This window comes from Typha angustifolia, chromosome 1 (assembly GCF_048772165.1).
Source record: "Typha angustifolia cultivar Huaian chromosome 1, ASM4877216v1, whole genome shotgun sequence".
Lineage (NCBI taxonomy): Eukaryota > Viridiplantae > Streptophyta > Magnoliopsida > Poales > Typhaceae > Typha > Typha angustifolia.
In genome coordinates, this window is record NC_133239.1 from 4,519,661 (window position 1) to 4,538,257 (window position 18,597).

At 35.2% G+C, this 18,597-nt stretch overlaps 2 protein-coding genes across 4 annotated transcripts; one reads left to right on the forward strand and one right to left on the reverse strand.

Annotated features, from left to right (window-relative positions):
- The first annotated feature begins 1,759 nt into the window (after positions 1-1,759).
- On the forward strand, positions 1,760-9,343 carry LOC140765969 (uncharacterized). Of its 2 annotated transcripts, none has more exons than XR_012105252.1 (7): positions 1,760-2,249; positions 3,295-3,481; positions 3,591-3,841; positions 4,936-5,050; positions 7,088-7,180; positions 7,732-7,871; positions 8,871-9,343. XR_012105252.1 is itself a non-coding variant. In XM_073105327.1 (7 exons), exons 1-7 carry the CDS (start codon positions 1,906-1,908, stop codon positions 8,985-8,987), a joined length of 1,251 nt encoding a protein of 416 aa, XP_072961428.1. In that variant the 5' UTR covers positions 1,762-1,905; the 3' UTR covers positions 8,988-9,342. The 2 variants fall into 2 exon arrangements, 1 of the variants encoding a protein (XP_072961428.1); XM_073105327.1 differs by having other exon boundaries at positions 1,762-2,249; positions 7,728-7,871; positions 8,871-9,342.
- Positions 9,344-11,170: 1,827 nt separating this feature from the next.
- LOC140766971 (plastoglobule-localized metallopeptidase 48, chloroplastic) lies at positions 11,171-18,597 on the reverse strand. Of its 2 annotated transcripts, XM_073106701.1 has the most exons (9): positions 18,344-18,593; positions 18,102-18,159; positions 15,887-15,954; positions 14,018-14,197; positions 12,700-12,796; positions 12,487-12,593; positions 11,837-11,970; positions 11,550-11,743; positions 11,171-11,459 (listed from the first exon to the last, which is right to left on the reverse strand). In XM_073106701.1, the coding sequence occupies exons 1-8, from the start codon at positions 18,560-18,562 to the stop codon at positions 11,626-11,628; spliced, it is 981 nt and encodes a 326-aa protein (XP_072962802.1). In that variant the 5' UTR covers positions 18,563-18,593; the 3' UTR covers positions 11,171-11,459; positions 11,550-11,625. The 2 variants fall into 2 exon arrangements, with proteins under 2 accessions (XP_072962802.1, XP_072962809.1); XM_073106708.1 differs by lacking the exons at positions 11,171-11,459; positions 11,550-11,743 and having other exon boundaries at positions 11,927-11,972; positions 18,344-18,597.

An 18,597-nucleotide genomic window follows, 5' to 3' on the forward strand; every position in this document is an offset into this window, starting at 1 on the left:
TTTAAATATCCGATTAATATTTGTACTTGTACTTAGTGGATGTGGTTTATGTTTATGAATCATGAAATTATAGGTTAATCATAACTAGACTAATAAGTTAGCCTTGCATAACATTGATTGGATAACAACATCAATTTTCCACACAAAAAAGATAGAAACTACAAGTTGTCCAAAGAGATAGGTTTAAAGCACTCTAATTAAAAAAAATATTAAATATATTTTGTCTCACTGTACTTATGCACAAAATCACTTTAACCCTCTATATTTCAAAATATCTTAAACCCATCCTTATGATTGAGACCGTCAGTTTTTCTATCAAACTTAGTCGAGCACTACAAATAATCAAAAATATCCTCTCATATTTGTTAGGCAAAACAGATGAGTTCTCATATTAGGTTTTTGTTTAACTCATTTTTGTCTTCTTCGTAACTAAAGAGGCCATGGGTGAAAAAGTAAGAAAAGAAAATGAGAGAACTTGTGGATATTCTTTAAAGGGAAAAAAATATTTATATAAGAGGAAAAATGATATTATTGTAAAAAAATGGATGATCTTACTTTAATTGTAACTCATTAAGTATAGGAATTACTTTTGGACTTTTTAAAGTACATAAAATAAAGTGACTTTAGTTATAACGACAAAGAATAGTATTTGCGTGTTTAAACGCAATTAGGCACGTTTGAAGGCACTACGATGAAAATTATTGGTTTGTTAGTGTTTTAACTTGATTGTTAGGGTTATAAGAGTGAGCCTCTATAAATATGTGGAGAAAACTCTAATTAGAGCTTATTATCTCCCTCTTTCTTGCTCTAGCCATTGGCACCCTCTCTCACCTCATTCATTTCGCCGTCTAAGTCTTTGGTTGGCTTCTTCTAACTCCTAATCCCATCTTCTACAGTAACTTCTCACCATTCACACCAAAAGGGCTCTACTAGCACCTATTTAGCAATTGAAGCACTAATAAACTAGAATTCATCTGACCTTCGATCATTGTTTGGCCAATATCTCCATATCTAGTCATCCAAACCCTGCGATTTTAGGTTCCTTAAAAAGATCTTTTCAAGAGCGACAACATATCTAAAATTCAGAGAGATCCAACGACTAGATCTTTCGCAATTTTCTTCAAAAGTCTTATCTTTAAACTGGTTCAGAACCATTAAGTATTGGAACAAGCCGGTTTATAACAAAATACCACTAAAATCTTTTGATTTTTTCAAAGTAATCATTATTGTTAAAATTAACAAAAACATCCAAATGACTAAAATACCTTGCTATGTTTAAGTTTAGCATGTAAACTATTTATCAATAATTTTTATCTCACATAAAATAAGATATATTTCGTTGTACTATGATATTGAGTATAATAATATGGATAGTTTTTAAATAATTTCTAATAATTTATGCAAAGGCAAAAATAATCTTTTTATCTAAATTTTGTTTTAGTCATGATTATACTAAGTTGACAATAATTTCGATATCAATTATGATATTTTAAAAAAAATTAATAGTAATTATGTAAAAATCTCTTAATTTTTAGGACCAAACATCAAAAAGTTCCTTACAATAACTACTTTATTTCCTCAATTTTTAGCTATCAAACACCCTCTAAATTGAACTCTTAATCTCAATCAATTACTCAGCTACAATTAAGTTCACTAATTTTTATCGTTATTCTTATCAAAAAGAAATGCGGATGCGGATAGGATAGGGTAGGATTTTACTACCACTATCCGTCTATCCGGTACGTTTTCACCCCAGACCCCTAACTGCACAGCTGATGTTCAAAAATCGCAACTTTGGTCTTTGGTTGGGGGGGAGTGGGAGACCTGCAAGAATCCTCGAGCCTTTCTTTGCCCCATTGTAACAACCATCAGAGTTGCGAAGAAGGAGAGGATCTCCGATCCACGATGGCGCCGCACGATATCCGCCGTCCGTTCAAGCGTCCAGCGATCTCCGACCAGCAGCGGCGGCGCGAGGTCGCCCTCCTCCGCCAATCCCAGCACCGCTCAGACTCCCAGAACCGTGCCCGCCACCTCGCATCCTCCCTTCTCTCCTTGCACGGCCCACCTGAACCGGAACACGAACCCGAGTCCGAACCGGACCCCGAACCCGAGTCTGGTTCGCCGGCGAGGGATTTGGACGTGGTCAGGGCCGCGAAGCTTAAGGGATCCGAGGCTCGCAAGTGGTTCGCTCGCCAGCTCATGCTGCCGGAGTGGATGATCGACGTCCCGCCTCATTTGGATCGTGACTGGTTTGTTTCATCCGTTCCGTTTCTCATATAAAGATTCAACTTTTACTTTTGGACTTTCTTCTATGGAACTGGAAGAAAAGCTCAAGTTGAGATGTTGAAAGAGTTTTCCTGAGGTTATCGGTTGAAAGTTTTTACTGGGTTTGAGCTATTACTTTTGATTTAAGTAAATAGGGTATCCTTTGGAATTATCATCATTTTTAGTTAATACGTAAGTTATATGAGTTTAGTGTGATTGATTTTAGAAAAGATATGGCAAAATGCCTTGGGATTTGGTGAAGTTGAAATTTTGGAGAAATAAACTGAGCTTCTAGGTTGAAGTTCTTGGTTCTTATTGAATATGAAGAAAAATATAACCTGAATCATTATCAAGGTAATGTAAGAGAGAATCTGAATAACAAATCTTCATCATTAGGTTAAACTGTTAATGGCATGGAAGATAAGTGTATTGTCACAAAATTATATCAGAAAGCACCTAAATTGAATAGCATATGGCGTGTGGCAAAAGAAATAGTTTATAGAAAGTTGTATTCCTTCTACATTTTGATATATGTTTGTTTGTAAAGTGAAGTGTATTGTCACAAAATTATATCAGAAAACACCTAAATTGAATGGCATATGGCGGCAAAGGAATAGTTTATAGAAAGTTGTATTCCTTCTACATTTTGGTCTATGTTTGTTTGTAAAGTGAATGTGCTACAAAGGAGTGGTTGTTCTGTTTTGCATGATTGGATGAGTTGAAATTGTGCCATGTGTTTGACTATGATTTCACTTGCCTTGAGCTGTTGCTGCACCAATAAAACTATATCCTTTTTCAGTTCCTTTTCTGTTGTAGCATGTTACTTTTCTATATGTATATCATATTGAGATTTAACATAAAATCAACACTTTCACCGCATATCCTTTTCTCTTTTTCTAGTTTGCAGTCCATCTTCTTCTGTTTATCTGGCTTGTGAGAAATGCAATATTGTTGTATTTTTGGAATAGCTTATGTTTCCCAAGTGTATAAAAGTACTGTTTTACAAATAATAAACAGAAATTCATATAGGTATGTCTTTTCAAGGCCAGCCGGGAAGCGATGCTTTGTGGTTTCTTCTAATGGTACAACAGTGAGTAGGCTCCGTAATGGCTCTATTCTGCATCACTTTCCATCTTTATTGCCTAATGGAGCTAGAACGAAAGACAATTCAGGTCCGGCACATTCGTACTCTATTCTTGATTGCATATTTCATGAGGTGAGATTTCCTTTTTGTAAGTTTCTAATTGTTGATGTTGATCATATGTATTATTAGTTTTCAGAACTTTAATTAATTCTATATTTTCTTTTGTTGTGACACCTAGCAGCCAGATGAAACATACTATGTTATAGACATGGTTTGTTGGCGAGGTTATTCACTATATGATTGCAGTGCAGAGTTCAGATTCTTTTGGTTGAATTCTAAGCTTACCGAAACTGGAGCTTGCAATCCTCCATCTGCATACCATAGGTACAGGTTCAGCATCGTCCCAATCTATGACTGCAACCCAATGGGACTGCATGCAGCATATTCAGGTGCTGTGCCATATGCTAAAGATGGTCTATTGTTTTACAACAAGTAAGTTCCAGTCGTCTTCACAATTATATGGAGTATTATTAAATATTGTTCAATAGCTAATGTTACCATATTATTCGTCGTACTGTCTTCTTTTGCCAACTAGCTGTTTCCATCCCTTTTACTGTCACTATGCGTCCATACCTGCAACAACTTGAGGTTGTAACACTTGTAACTAATGATTGCCCTTCATATTGTTCTAGTTTTTGAAAAGAAAAATTGTATGTAAATGCTTTTCGAATTGTATGTTCTTGTTCGTTTTTCAAATTGAAGTTTAAGTTGATCACTTCTGAATCCTGTTTTGATGTTCAGATTTCTTCCTGTATTCTAGAACTCATAATAGTCTTTGTTGACCCACAACCATGTCATGTTCATGTATAAAACTTACCTTTTAAATTGAAAAAGGATCTTAAATAATGATTTTCTATTTTAAATATAAGGCTTTTTGCCAATTATACTTTATATTTTACTTATTTTGTGATTCACATCCTATCTTTGAAGATTTTGTAATCTAACCCTCATTTTTTTCTATAATTCTCATTTAAGACCGTGGATTAACTTAAACAGTATTAGAAAAGGAATATTCTATTATAATAGACAAAATAATTTATAAATACACCTAAATTACTCTTGTCTTCATCATCTTTTTCTCTTCCTAAAGAATAAGAAGAAGTAAAGGAGGAGGAGGAGGAGGAGGAGGAGGAGGGGGAGAGGGGAAGATGAGGAAAGGTGCAGCGGCGGCAATAGCGACGATGACGACGATGGAGGAGGTAGGTGGGGAGGATGGTGGAGGGATATAGAAAATGAGAGGAAATGGTGGAGGTATTTTAGTAACTTGGTCAACATTAGTTAGTCAAAATAACGTTAAGTTGTAAAATAAAAATTATAGGGAAAAAGGAGGGGTGGGGTTACAAAATTATCAAAAACGTGATGTGAATCACAAAATAGGTAAAATGTAAAATGTGATTTATAAAAATCCTTTAAATATAAAATGCTATGTATGATATGAAGTTCACTAACTTCATATTTTTACGTTTTTAACATTTTGAAGTATACGAATTTCCTCTTCATTTGTGGCCTTATTTGCTCCTTCTCAGGCATGCCCATTATCAAACTGGCAACACACCATTAACATTAGTGTGGAAAGATGGAATGTGTAGCCAGTATTTTCTCGACACAGACAGCAAAGGACAAATTCCAACTCTGCAACAGGTACACGTACATTACTCACTCTGTACTCAATGCATTAAAGGAAGAATGCATTGTACATTCTTATTGTTTTCACAAGTTTGAATCCCCAAACTTTATGGAATAACTCTTCTTGCTAGGTATTTGGTTCAGTCAGTGGCAGATGGGCTATCACAGTCTACTCAATCATTCCCTAGAGACTTCTGACATTGATTTGTGCTCTATAGCAAACACAGTATCGCTAAGGCTAAGAAAAAGTCCATTAGTATTTGAATCTAGGATGGATATCACTTGAAGATGGTCCATTGCCATAAATATTGTCATACTTAGCATGTAAGGATTCTTCTCTCATCATTCTTAGAAAAATTCTCTAGCGGCATCTGGTTTTGGGTTTCTTTGAAGTCGGATGGAATTTTGCTACACAATATTGGCATGGTGATCTTCTTAGTGTGTTGGTATTTCTTCTTAGTGCTTTAGTATGAAAATATGTAGTGCAGTAAAGATGATACATAATTGCTATCACTTCATCTTTTGTCCTCCAATGGCTGTTAGAATATGTTTCTTGCAAGTTGCAACAGCTATTGAACCTCAATAAAAGATTAAAAAACATAGTCTCAACTGCTCCAAAGAAAGAGGCAGGTTTTTATCATCGGCAGGCAGCTAAATATTGTCCTCTTCACAGTGGTGCCAAAATGGCTGCCAAAGCAAAGTTGGACAATATGACTTTCCAGAAAAGCTGCAATGACACTCTGTGGGTAGAGAATTCTACCTTTCCGGTTATAGTTTAGGATCACACAATCTAGGAGCAAACGCCCCCAAAAAGCCCTGTAGACATGGAAATAGACTTAGACAAGCAGGTTTGAGTATAGTGGAGCTTGAGGTCTAGCCTAGCTTTGACCAAATGGGGTTGAAAAGTGAAACTAATTTTGAGCCTAAATATTCATGTTCAAGCTTGAACCCATGCCGTGTTTGGACATTGGCATGCTTGTCTACATTTGAATTAGTGTTCAATGAGTTTGCTACCATACATAAAAGACATTAGAGTAGAGGAAAGCAATGGATGGATAAGTAATCAAGACTTTCCCTCTAGTGAAGAACAAGGAGAATTGTGAAGAAGGAAACTTGAAGAGATTATATCTTTCTTCTCTCCTCATCTAATAGACAAGTCATTTGTGAAGTTTTCATTTGTCCCTTGCTCTAGTTTTTGTGAGTAGGAACCTCAATCATTTCTTGAAGAATAGAGAGCAATTCAGCTTGTAAAAGTTTTGTCAAGAAGTTCAAAAGACGAATACAAATGAGACATGCTTAATCTTATCCAATGGTGACATGCCAGTCATGTTCTGATTTATTTCCTTGATTCAAAATTCGATACTGTCATATTATTCATGGCCTGCAGACTTGAACTTTTAGAAAAAGAATGGTGAAAAGTATCAGATCTAAGATAAAGTTGATCTAAGAAGGAAGGAAATATACCACTGAATTTAGTTCAGTGGCATGGATCTTTGCAAATTGGCTAAGGGAAGGGAGGAAAAAGGACGAAGATGATTAGAGGCAAATTAGAGGACAATAGAAAGATGACTACAAAAGTCATTTCATTAATCCAACATTATCTATAGTATTTCACTGAATATAGCTCTCTTTGATGATAAAATCCCAACACTGACAGACCAAGCAAGAAATCTCATACTTTTCTGATTTTAATTTCCTTTCTGAAAATTTGAAAGAGAAGAGTGGAAAATCTAGAGGATTTGGTCGGCTGTTAGAATGGCAACAAAGATTGAGCCATCTTCTAATTTGCCCAATAGAGTACTCTACTAATTTTAAGTCATGTGAGTGTCTTATTGCTACAGTTTAGTCCAAATATTAAGTTATTTCTTTTTGGCTGTTAATGATGTAACTACCATTTACTAAAGCTAAGTTGTAAAAGATTTAGAGAACTTGTATATTATCCTAGATGTTTTGGCTCTTCAGAGCATGTCAATGACATCCGGCCAGCCTTCTGGCTATATGCAGTCCAACTAGTATATTTCTAATATTTCTATTTCCTTGTGTACTAATCAGATTGTCTTGGAGTTGCAAGATGATGGGAAACTAACTACTTCTGATGACCCTCCAGTTGTATTTGGGTGCTTTGATGGAGACATTGTTCAGAAGGTAATTTTAATTTTACAAAGCTTATTTTTCTAATGTACCAGCTGCAGCTTGCTATAATAATTTCATGTTATAGATACACTATTGTGTCTATCATAGTAGGTCCATCATAGAGGTCTCTCCGAGCTCTTAAAATTAAAGTATGTGATAGTTCTTATTATCTTTCTCTCACTCACTCTTCTATCTTATGGATCAAATGCAAAATCCATGCTATATCTGCAATAAGCTAGTGGATAAAGATCTCTTATGATTCGACTACAATTAGTACATTTCATATACTTGACAAAATGTGTCACTAGATCTACTTTTCAGTGCTTGGTTTTAGATTTCTCTGGGTGGGAATGTTAAGTCTGTTACATCTGCTCCAATGAAAGTTATATGATTAAAGGGTTCATTTTTGTATAACTTGATTCTGGGCAGTATGTTTAATGATTACTGTTTAGAGTCCTGAATATTAAATGAACACTCGTCTTTACACAGCATTTTCTTCTATCCATTTTTATGCATATTTTCCTTGAATTATCATAATTTAAGATAGATCTTTATGCAGTCAGGTTTACAGTCAGGAAATCTTCTTCGGTTCGCCATTAATGATGAAACTGTGAGTCTCGTTGAGGGCAAGCTGGAGATCAGTAACCTGCAATTTCTAGGAAAGGCTAATCGTGCACGGGCTTTTGCTGACAGCCACTCCAAGGTTAGAAAGAAAATTTGCTATACTCTGTGTGGCTGCTTTTCTAAAATGTAGATGAAATACATTATAGTACAAATTATTCTACCTCTGAATGGGTTCTTGGTTCAATTTGATGCTCTCGGCCTGATTGTAATTTCATACACAACTTAATCTGACTTGCCAACCAATAGATTAGTCAAATTTGTAGGAAAATTACAAAATTTTGGGGTTTTCCCCCTGAATGCTTAGTAATATGACACCAACTCTTAAAGTAAAGAGTCATTCGTAGGGTAGAGTAGACAGCCGTTTGGATATTCGGGATAGCTATGATGGTTGTGGTGGAAGTGCATGAGATCTCCAACCACACTACTAGCCTTTCATAAGGGGGGCTTCATTAACAAGGTTAGCCTCCGATACCATGAACTATTCCTCTATCATTGAAATTAGATCCTGGTCTCATAAAAGTGTACCACTATAAACAAAATCAAGATGATATTGACCAACCCCTCTTTGTGCACCTGAAAATGCTGAGATAAAATAGGAAGGATGTAAGGGAAAGAAAGGGCAGCTTTAACCCTAAAAGTCATCTTCATCACTCTTAACGGCTATTGATCTTAAGATATGCCACTTCTTTTTACAGGTTTACATGCAAGCAGTTGTAGGTGTATAAGTATGTTGATGGCTTTAATGAATCTAACCTTTCTAATTAATGACAATTACTTTCTATCCTTGATATGGATTTTGTGCCTGCTTAAGTTTCATCGGAGAACGAAAAGAATTAATTGGACAATGGGAGTTCAAGTTTTTAGTAGCTTTGGAAAGTTTGTGTTTATGCTGAATTTATACAAAATTATGCATGATTCTGAGATTTTACACAGAAGGACCTTTCAGGCGTTTAGACCAGTGGATGAAAGAAATACCCTCAAGTTGTTTGCTATGTTGCTGGACAGCTAGTGGATCAAGCTGTCATCAATCTGGTTGATTCATTCTCATCTCCTTTTTCTTTCTTTTTCTGTCATTCAGGTTTTGTTCCAGTATGCTGCTCGTCATTCTCCTCTTCGGATCGAAGATCTATCTGCATCCCTCCAGTCAAATCCTGTTGATGACAGTAAATCCACAGATATTGATATGGCTGGTTGAGAAGTTAGATAATCCAATAGAAAATGGTTGCACATCACTACATAATGACTCAAGATAGCATGTAACAAGTGAGTTGCGCAAGGTTGCAATGGAATATCTATGCCCCTAATATTGTATTCTGGGTGGAAGATCATCTTTGATTTTACTGGCTGAAGTTTTCAATTGGCAGATAAAGATTAAAAGAGAGTTTTATATTTTCTGATTACCGTGAAGTTTCGGTCAGATGGGAGAGCTATGGAGATCACTAGAATGTTGCTTCTTGGTTTTTATTGTAAAAAGATGATCAAGAATTTTATGGAACTTCTATATATATATAAAAAAAAGAATTTTATGGAGCAATTTAATGCAGATAGAAATGACATTTGATCTCTCAATCGTGACTTCTAAAGTATTGGATTGGTAAGTCTTGCATTTTGGTGATATCTTGCAAAAGTGGCCACAATTAAGCATGAGAAGATATTCTTTTTAGCATATAAACTATATTGCTAATGTTGTGAAAAAGGAAAAATCGTGCCTTACAACTCTTTGCAAATTATTTACAGTACTTGTAGAATAGAGGTTATATGAACTTCTATGCAAAATCAGGAAAACAAGGCTATACTATTACAATAATTTCTAGCAGCTTCCTATTGTTGTTCAAAATCCAATTATACCTACTGGATTGCTTTATTTTTTTTTATTTTCTTTTTAAGAAAAGTGGGAACTTAATAATGTTGATAGAATTTAAATTTAAAAACACTCATACAACATGAGTCTCTTTAGCTATCTATATACCACCGCATTGGTGTACATTAATGAGTTATTGTTGTTGTATATAACGATTTCTTATTTATTAGGATTTTATAGATCGGAAAAAATAGGTAATGTTGCGAAATTGAAAACAATTTGGTTTTTGTGCAAATGGCTCCCACTGAATTGAAATAACAGAATTATTTTTTCAAATTTATCCCACATGTGCAAATAAGCAATTTTACAAGAGAATATATGCAAAAAGAAAAGGAAAAAATAGAAAAGGGTTGAGCCTCATTTGCTCATTGCCATCAGCTATGCTAAAGAAACCCTACGGAGACAATGATGCAAAATAAAAGAAAAATCTTTAATTGCATCTTTTCCTTTTCCCCTTCAGACCGGATGGCCTGCCCATTTGGGTGTAAAATAAGAACAAATTAGAGACTTATCATGGGATAAAGCTAATTATGGTGTTTGTTTGAAAAGAGAATGATAAATATAATGATGTACTGAATAAAAATAAGAAATAATAATGATGTTTGATTGTGTTGATCTTACTGCTGTTTTCTTAGTTTAATGTAAATATATATATTTATAATTTTATCTTATAATTATTGTTTCGATAACTTATGGTTATTTTTGAAACTCCTAGCCAAGAAATAATTTTACTAAACTCATCATAATTTATATAAATGTAGATCTCGTCGCAAACTATATCAATACATTTTCGTTACATACATATAACAAAATACTACCAAGTATATTATAATCTTATAGCATTATAAAATGGATCTAACTAACCTTCGAAATGTGGTACAATACATCACTATAAATACTACATAAATTATAAAATCCACTTAAAATAAATAAATATTTGGATAAAGGGGTTTGAGAGGGGCAGAACGGTCATTTGCTAAAATGGGATAACTCGCCCCTTTATCCTAGTTTCCTTGTCCTACCTAAAACCCAGGATAGAAAATGCATGATAAACCCTAGGATTAAACATCCATTTAGTAAAGACTTTTTGGGATAAAGGGGGATTTATTTAGTATAGATATGAGTCAAAGTGAAGGAGGCCACTACCTTTTATTTCTTATCAGGTTTAAGAGGTTTCTCTTTGTGAAAAGATTAAATTCACAATTTAGTTCATAATTTGTATTAGAAAAATAGTATTAAATAGTTAATTTCTTTTTATTTATAGATTGAATTTGCTTATTTATCTAACATCTTACTTAGTAACATACTAAGTAAAAGTACACGAGTTCACTAATATATATATACACATGTATCGTATCGCATTTCTGTATCTTGTATCTATATCCATATTTCATAGGAGGTGTTTATCTCAAGTAACATACCTTTATCTCAGCTTACCAAATGGATAATGTATCCCCAAAAACTGATGACATGAATTTTGACAATTTAATAGTAAATGCACCAAATCAAGCTTAAAAGGCAAAAAGATATATGAATAATTTTCTATATATATATTCCAAACTCAGTAAAACATAACAGCAAACTACATAACATGAAAATGATTCTATTCAAACAATTGTGATTCTATAGGCCTATACAGAAGCCTCTGAAATGGAATATACATAGGCTAAGTATATGTACACTATACAAAGTATAACTTCCTTTATTCTACTTTTTGAATTGTATACCGCTGCGACATTGGTTATCCCTAGTTCTGGTACTTGAGCTGTTCCGTTTCCAGTGCAAATGCAAGAACATTAGAGAGGTCTGCAAAACACTAACCAGCCGTCAGTAACTCCATAAGGTTGGCTCTTATATGGCAACATTTCTGTTAAAGAGCTAAATAGATTGCATCACCTTTATGTATTATTGTACTATGATAGATTTAGATCCTTTGACCACAAAGGGCCATTCACTATACTTTCTGAGCAACTTATAGATGGATTGCCTTTTTCAGTAGAGATTTGAATTCCTGACTCCTTGACCAGTCATCGATTTCACGAGCTCGCAGAACAGGCAAAGGGTGGGATAGCTGTGTATCTTGAGCATTCCTGAACCACAAAGGAGAAAAATCCTCAAATGAGCTCTTATCAAGAGCCTAATGGAATTATCTTGCATTATTTTTTTCCAAAGATGACACCAACCTGATGTACCATCCAACCGGGCTTGAAGAAGCCTTGTCATATGAGCGAGCTTGATCCAAGAAAGCATCGACATTTAGCTGGTCAGAAAGAGATGGACATCCTCCAGCCAGTTTCATCAGAACAGATATGACAACCTCTTGATGGGACATAGAAGAAAGATTATTAGATATAGGATGATTGGTTGTTCTAAAAAGCATAGAGAACCCTGTCATATTTCTGGCTGCTACAAATCATGGAATCGATTAGTGTTAGAATAAAAAAAGGATGCTCTTGTAATTCAATACCCAAATAGGAATTTGCAATTCATATAGAAAAAGTTTCATATAAGTTCCAGTATCTGTACAGATGGATACTGTCCTACATCAGAATCTTCTGACTCATATAGCCCGTTAGCTGAATAAAGAAAATGGATGGCTACAGGATGAAAAGAATTTTCAAGTATAAAAACATGCCTGAATAATAGGGAAATAGATAAGTCACTTCCATGTACAGTTACAGGAGAAGAAATACAACATGATTTCCCTTTCCTTTTCTGTTGTTCACCATGCAGGAATCAAAGGTTTCACTACCACCTTAAAAATTAGAATGAGAGGGAGGAGAGAAATAAGAGTTTGGGTAAAATTTAGTTTTTCTTCAGGATAAAAAAGTACCTTAGAATCTTGAGCTACAAGAAGAGCTGCTCTATCACAAGTCAGCTCAGCAGCTCGGAGCCACCTATATAGCTGTTCTTCCAGAATACGACCAAGAAAACCAAACCCTGAAGGCAGTAAAATTGTGAAACTTTTCAGTACTCATACATTATTTGCAAAATCGGAAGACAGGATATCCCTCATCTGTGCAATTGGAAAATGCATAGGACCTACCAGGTACACTGTATGCTCCCAGTGTTAATATGTTGGCGAAAGTAAGCCATACCCCATGGTCGCACTTTAGGTGGCCCAATTCATGAGCCAAAACAGCCTAATCACAAGATAAACATAGAAAATATGACTATCTCATTTGATCCAAACCAGACTGGTTCTTATAATTCAATTGCAACATCAAGGGTAGGAAATTTCACCAACTTGGCTTACAGTCACAGACTCACTATTGAATATTGAATGTTCAATGATTGTAAGTAGTGGGGATAAGTAGGCATGAACGCATCTATAATTGCTAATGCCTATTGGATATTTCAGTCAGAAGTAAGCACAGTTTGATATACTAAGGATAAAAGTTAAAAAAAAAATAGATATTGGTTGACAAAAGGATATTTCAGAAAGCAGTAAGCAAAGAGAACTTCAGAAATCCAAACTGCAAATTCTGCATTGAGGCTTCCTTTTTAATACTTCTATCATGCATCCTCACTTTCTGATAGCCCTTGTCACGGCACTCATACTACTCAATCAAAGTGCAGAATTCCCATGCCAGGCTACAGTATTTAATGGTAAGCATGATTATACCTTAGTGGCAGCTCTCTAGGTTGGATCGCTATGAAAGATGATGCAAACCTGATAGTGCTGCACCTGTCATAAATCATTCTTTCCTTTTGCCTCAGTAAGGCAATCAACCTCTATATGTTAAGGACTTAAGGTAGTCAGTGCAATTACATGAAGCTTTTTGTCCTCCATTTCTATGAGCTTCAAATTTTCCGAGATGATCATTGTTTACAAGATTTAACATCTTAGTTATCAGTATGATGCTACTTATAGTCACCGATTATGACAAACATGTTGCCTCATATCCAGGAACTCCACTTTTTGTATGCTCCATTAGTTTGCACCTTCTTCTAGACTCTAATACGGACTTGTATGCATCAACATCTTCATTTTTCTCTATCATGATATTTCTTGATTACTGTATCAACTATCAAGATGGTGCAAGACTAACCCAGATGGTCACTGGATGGTGGATCCATGTTCTCCTTCTTCACATACAGTTTTAAGTTTTTAAACCAATAGTAGGCAAACTAGAACTCCGAATGGTTCATCGTTACACTTTGTAAAATCATAGAGAACATCGACCCTTCTATAGAAAAAATGTAAACAATGTTTGACAAAGAAAACTGTATGTAATACCTTGGAAGTCTATACTTGTCCTTGGATTTAAGTAAAAAAATTCTTAAGATGCATCAACCCCATCACAACTATACTAGAGAACAATATATTCTGCAGTTTAGGCAGTGGAAAGAAATTATGATACCTGTAGTTCTCTTCTAGTAAGAAGCTCCACCAGACTTGTATGGACGACGATAAATGGTTTTCTACCTCTGATTGCTAAAGTGTATGCATTTGGAACGGGATTCTGACGGACATAAAGATCAGGAGCCTCAGTGTTCAGTACTTTTGCAGCCTCAACCAGTAAATGATGAAGATCAGATAGCTGTACACAGATAGAGGAAACATAAGTCTTGAATAATAAAACAACCCTGCTAGACTCTGATGTATTAAAGTGGTCTATTGTATTTCTTGGTGGGTTAAAAGAATGAGAGACAATACTTGAAGCACCATGTTTGAGAAGGCTTCATATCAGTAGCCGAGTTGGTGTGGAAGTACAAGCTTGATTAGGGAATGACTCATGATGTGACCAACTCAGAATCTGATGAAACTTGGTATTTTGGCAAGTCCATATGAAAGACAAAAGGATTAGAAGTCATTGTGGCCTGGTCACAATGATGCAAGGACTTTTTTTGGCAAGGAAAGATCAAGGATTCCAGTTTCGACCGATCCCGATCCAGGTCGAAACCACCCGGGGTGTACAGGTGGCTGCAGCAGGCAACTGTCTGCTGACAGCAGTAGAGAGAGAGAGAGGGAGAGAGAGATAAAAAGGAAGAGAGAGAGAGAGAGAGAGAGAGAGTGAGGGAGAGGGAAAGATAAAAAAAAGAGGGTATAAGAGAGAGAGAGGGAAAAAGGAAGAGAGAGTGAGGGAGAGGGAAAGATAAAAAAAAAAGAGGGTGAGAAAGAGAGAGAGAAAAAAAAAAGATAGAAAAAAAGGTGCGTGGGAGAGAATGGATACTTTAGAATAACAGTTAGAGGAATAGAAAAGAAGAGAGGGAGAAAAATATATTTTTACTTTTTAGGCTTTATATGTGAGTAATTATTATTTCTCAACATTTTTAGGCTTTATATGTGAGAGTTTTAGAAATTTCTCAACATTTTTAATAATATTTAGAATTTTATTTAATTAAAATAGTCCGATCCAATACAGGCGGCCGATACGTATCGTTTTTCCAGACGACCGATCCCGATCCTGATACCGATTTTTAGAACCTTAGGAAAGATATGAACACCGTCACAAATGAGAGGAGTAATATATGAAGGTTTAGGGTCTTTAAAAGAGTTAACAGTAACTTATGCTTGGTAGAGGGCTGAATCAAGCCAATGGAGACTTAGAGAAACCCAAGCCTGCCCGAAATCTAACCAGGCCTCAATTACTAAGCCTGGTCCAACCTGTCAAGCCTAAAAAATCATTAACCCGTCCTGAAAACAAATAGAGCTGAGATAGGGGTCCCTTTGGTCAGGTTTGAGGAGCAGATCTATCATGATTATCTGATTCTCTCAATATATTTAATTATTTATCCACCAATGCTCATTTAAGATATGGAGATAATCAACAATGACTGGAGAAACTAGAATGAATTTTCCAGACAATGCTCCGCATCAAGATAAAATGCAGCTGAAGATAATGATTACCTCATTCTCAGAATGTAAAAGAAATGATAAAGAATTCAAGAAAGTGTTAGGACACATATTATATGGTTAGGTAAGCGCTGGGATTAATCCTATTCAATATGTACAAACATAAATTGCTACAGTGTAATTGACCAACTCTTCAGAATCAGGAAAAAGAGGTTTCTCAATCTACCAGCAGAATAAGCACTTTAGATTTGAGATGATACAACACTTGAGGGAGGTTGAGAACAATATTGTGTTCAAGGAATGAAACAGTATGATTTTCAATAATAAAGGCTGCATAGACTATAATAGCTTAGTTGCAAGTTGCAACCCATCTGAATGATTTACTTCTTGACATTTACAATCAAATCATATAAAAAGGAATAAAAGGACCAACCTGATTTTCTGAAACAAGTACTGATGTTCCTATATTCTGAAGAAGCATAACCTGTTCTGTAACTGGTCCTGCAGTAAATATAACAAATAATATGCTGCGTCAGTAAGTATTAGAGAAAAAAGGAAGCAAGGATGTACTTTTACAAAGAGCAGAATTAAGAACTTCAACAAAAAGGTAACTTATTTTGTACATCGACTAATTCTACAATGGTTCATCCCCCTGCTCCCCGACACTCATAATTATATTCATTTCAAACTGAACTCAGTTTAGAATAATGTACCTAGGATGAAAGTATTTAGCACATAGTCAACAAAGTCATGTTCTGAAGCTTCCTTATGGTTCAATAAAAAAATCTTCCTTTACAAAAACTAAGTTGTTTATACTAGACTGACTATATGAGAATTGCAACAGCAGTTAGCAGGTACCTCAAGTCCTCACTTAAAGTGAACTTGGTAAAACAAAAATGTACCTAAAAAGAAGTATTTGGCATGTAGTCAGAAAAGTCATGTTACAAAGCTTTCTATCTGGAGGTTAAGTTCTTCATACTAGACTGAGTAACGATCTAAGAAGAATGCGATATGCAAGAGCTGCTGCCCCAAAAGTGAATCTACGAAATCCCTGAAGTTGATGAAAAATTGTGAACTTCTGCTATAAGTTTACAAATACAGCTTATAAGACAATATATTAATATGTCTAGTAACAAGATATTAGTAAATGTAGCAACTATGTCAGATGGAAATCCACCAGTATATTGTGTATCCATGTGAAATGAGAAAAAAAAGCCAGCAGAATGCAGATTCTGCAACCTTAATACTAGACTACCAAAAGAAGGGCAAGGTTATTGGTCATACCAGTGATAAGTAGTAAGCCTACCTAGTGACTGGTGATGTTTGGTACTGTTGTTTGTAAACTTTTAGTTGGTGTGATAAGTGGTATATAAGATAGTACGTATAATAATAAAGAAGGGATTTAGGTGAATCATAAGGCATGCAAATACGAACTATTATTGAAACTTTAAGATCTAAGAACTGAATTTCAATTTTTATTATACATTGAACCTGTAACCAAAGTCTAGATAACACCAAATACTCATCCTGATAAAAATTAAAGTTGAATATACAAAAGTATAGCCATATCCAAATAAATTAGTTATCAAAGGGTGGACAAGACAGATAGATCCAACATGTCTCAACATGTGCATAGGAACAACGGGCCCCAACATCTGGAGTGTAAGAAATTGAGGCTTATAATCAGAGATTGGTTAAAAAGAAGTCCCAGAAAAATTGTTAGATTACAAAACAAATTCGTTGCCTTGATACCAAGTTGGTAGCATCTTAAATGTAATGCAAACTTGGAAAAGAAATAAAGAAGAAAAAAAAGATCAAAATGAAAAATTGCCTAGCTGGAATCTGATATCCGAGGTTATGCACTTCTATTCCACTAGATTAGATCAGCAACGGATCAAGGCACTACAAATTTCTACTTGTCATACTAAAGTAAGGAAACCCATACAGAAAGACTCTTGAATTTGTGAAAGGGTTAATACAATGATCATCATTTTGACATACTCATGAGCTTTAGACTTCAACATTTGCATCTAGTTGTCGCTCCTCTTAAGTTGTCATTATTTAAGAGAAGCACTTATAACAAATCTCTTTTCATAGGCAAATGTGACAAAGCTAAAATCTCTACCAAAATTGTGGGGAGAAAGAGAGGGAGTTTCCTAGTCTAGATTCTTTCTTTTTTCAAAAAAGGAAATATACCCATATTGTAGAAAGAAGAAGGAAATTAGCATTGGTAATATATGCTAAATAAATTCACAAAAGGCAAAAGTGTCCTATGTTTAAATCAACACAAAATATGGGAGTTCAACTCTTCAATGCATATGTGATATAGCCAGAATATGTGCAAATGATAGCTGACAAGGACCATATAACCATATAAATTTGTTAGCATCATATGGTCCAAAAATTCATTTTTAAAAACATATTGGTATATCCTACCAAATAATAAAGAACAAAAGAAAAAAAAGATCATCTGATCGCACAAGAAAGTCATTTTTTAAAACCATATTACCGTCAGAAAGAACAAAAAGTAAACGAGCTACAAATTTATCCGCCGCACCGATAGCATGATACGATCACACCACCAATTCGTCTCTAACAACATTGCTACAAGGAAAAACAACAAATAAAAAACTTTAATCATGTACTACCTAACAGAGCCTTGCCGATTTCATTAAGCCCAGGAATTGCCCTCAGAAGCAACGTATTCTGTACAATAAATACACCAAAAACACATATAGAAGCAGTGTTAGCATAGACTATTCTTCAAAATCTAACCCAAACTACCAAAATTGGAGATACCCAATTGAAAAAATGGCAATATAACTCAAAAAAGGTCCAAACTTGAAGCAAAAAACAAGAAATTATCGTCGACCCAGAAGTGGATATTTACTTGCTTATCAAGTGGGTGCCTGAAATCATCGGCATCAAGATCACGGAAGACCACCGGAGAGGCGCGGCTAACCGCAACCTGAACTCCATATCTCCTCCGCTTCGTCCTCGATCCAACCTTAACAGCAAGAGTATCCCACCTTCCACCGTTCGACGCATTGGGAACCGCGAAGCAAGGCCTGTGGGAAACGAGGTAGGGAGGAAGGAGAGAAGAAGCCATGCCAAGAGAGAAGAGGCACTCTAACGGTAGCCTCT

What these genes read in the sequence shown, in the direction of transcription:
- LOC140766971 (XM_073106701.1), bottom strand. Translation starts at nt 18,562, where the DNA reads ATGGCTTCTTCTCTCCTTCCTCCCTACCTCGTTTCCCACAGGCCTTGC. An exon ending in GGCACCCACTTGATAAGCAA is followed by an intron (nt 18,160 to 18,343) that starts GTAAATATCCAC and finishes TTTATTGTACAG; the next exon opens with AATACGTTGCTTCTGAGGGC. An exon ending in GGGAGCATACAGTGTACCTG is followed by an intron (nt 12,594 to 12,699) that starts GTAGGTCCTATG and finishes TACTGCCTTCAG; the next exon opens with GGTTTGGTTTTCTTGGTCGT.
- LOC140765969 (XM_073105327.1), top strand. Translation starts at nt 1,906, where the DNA reads ATGGCGCCGCACGATATCCGCCGTCCGTTCAAGCGTCCAGCGATCTCC. An exon ending in ATGGAGACATTGTTCAGAAG is followed by an intron (nt 7,181 to 7,727) that starts GTAATTTTAATT and finishes ATCTTTATGCAG; the next exon opens with TCAGGTTTACAGTCAGGAAA. An exon ending in TTGCTGACAGCCACTCCAAG is followed by an intron (nt 7,872 to 8,870) that starts GTTAGAAAGAAA and finishes TCTGTCATTCAG; the next exon opens with GTTTTGTTCCAGTATGCTGC.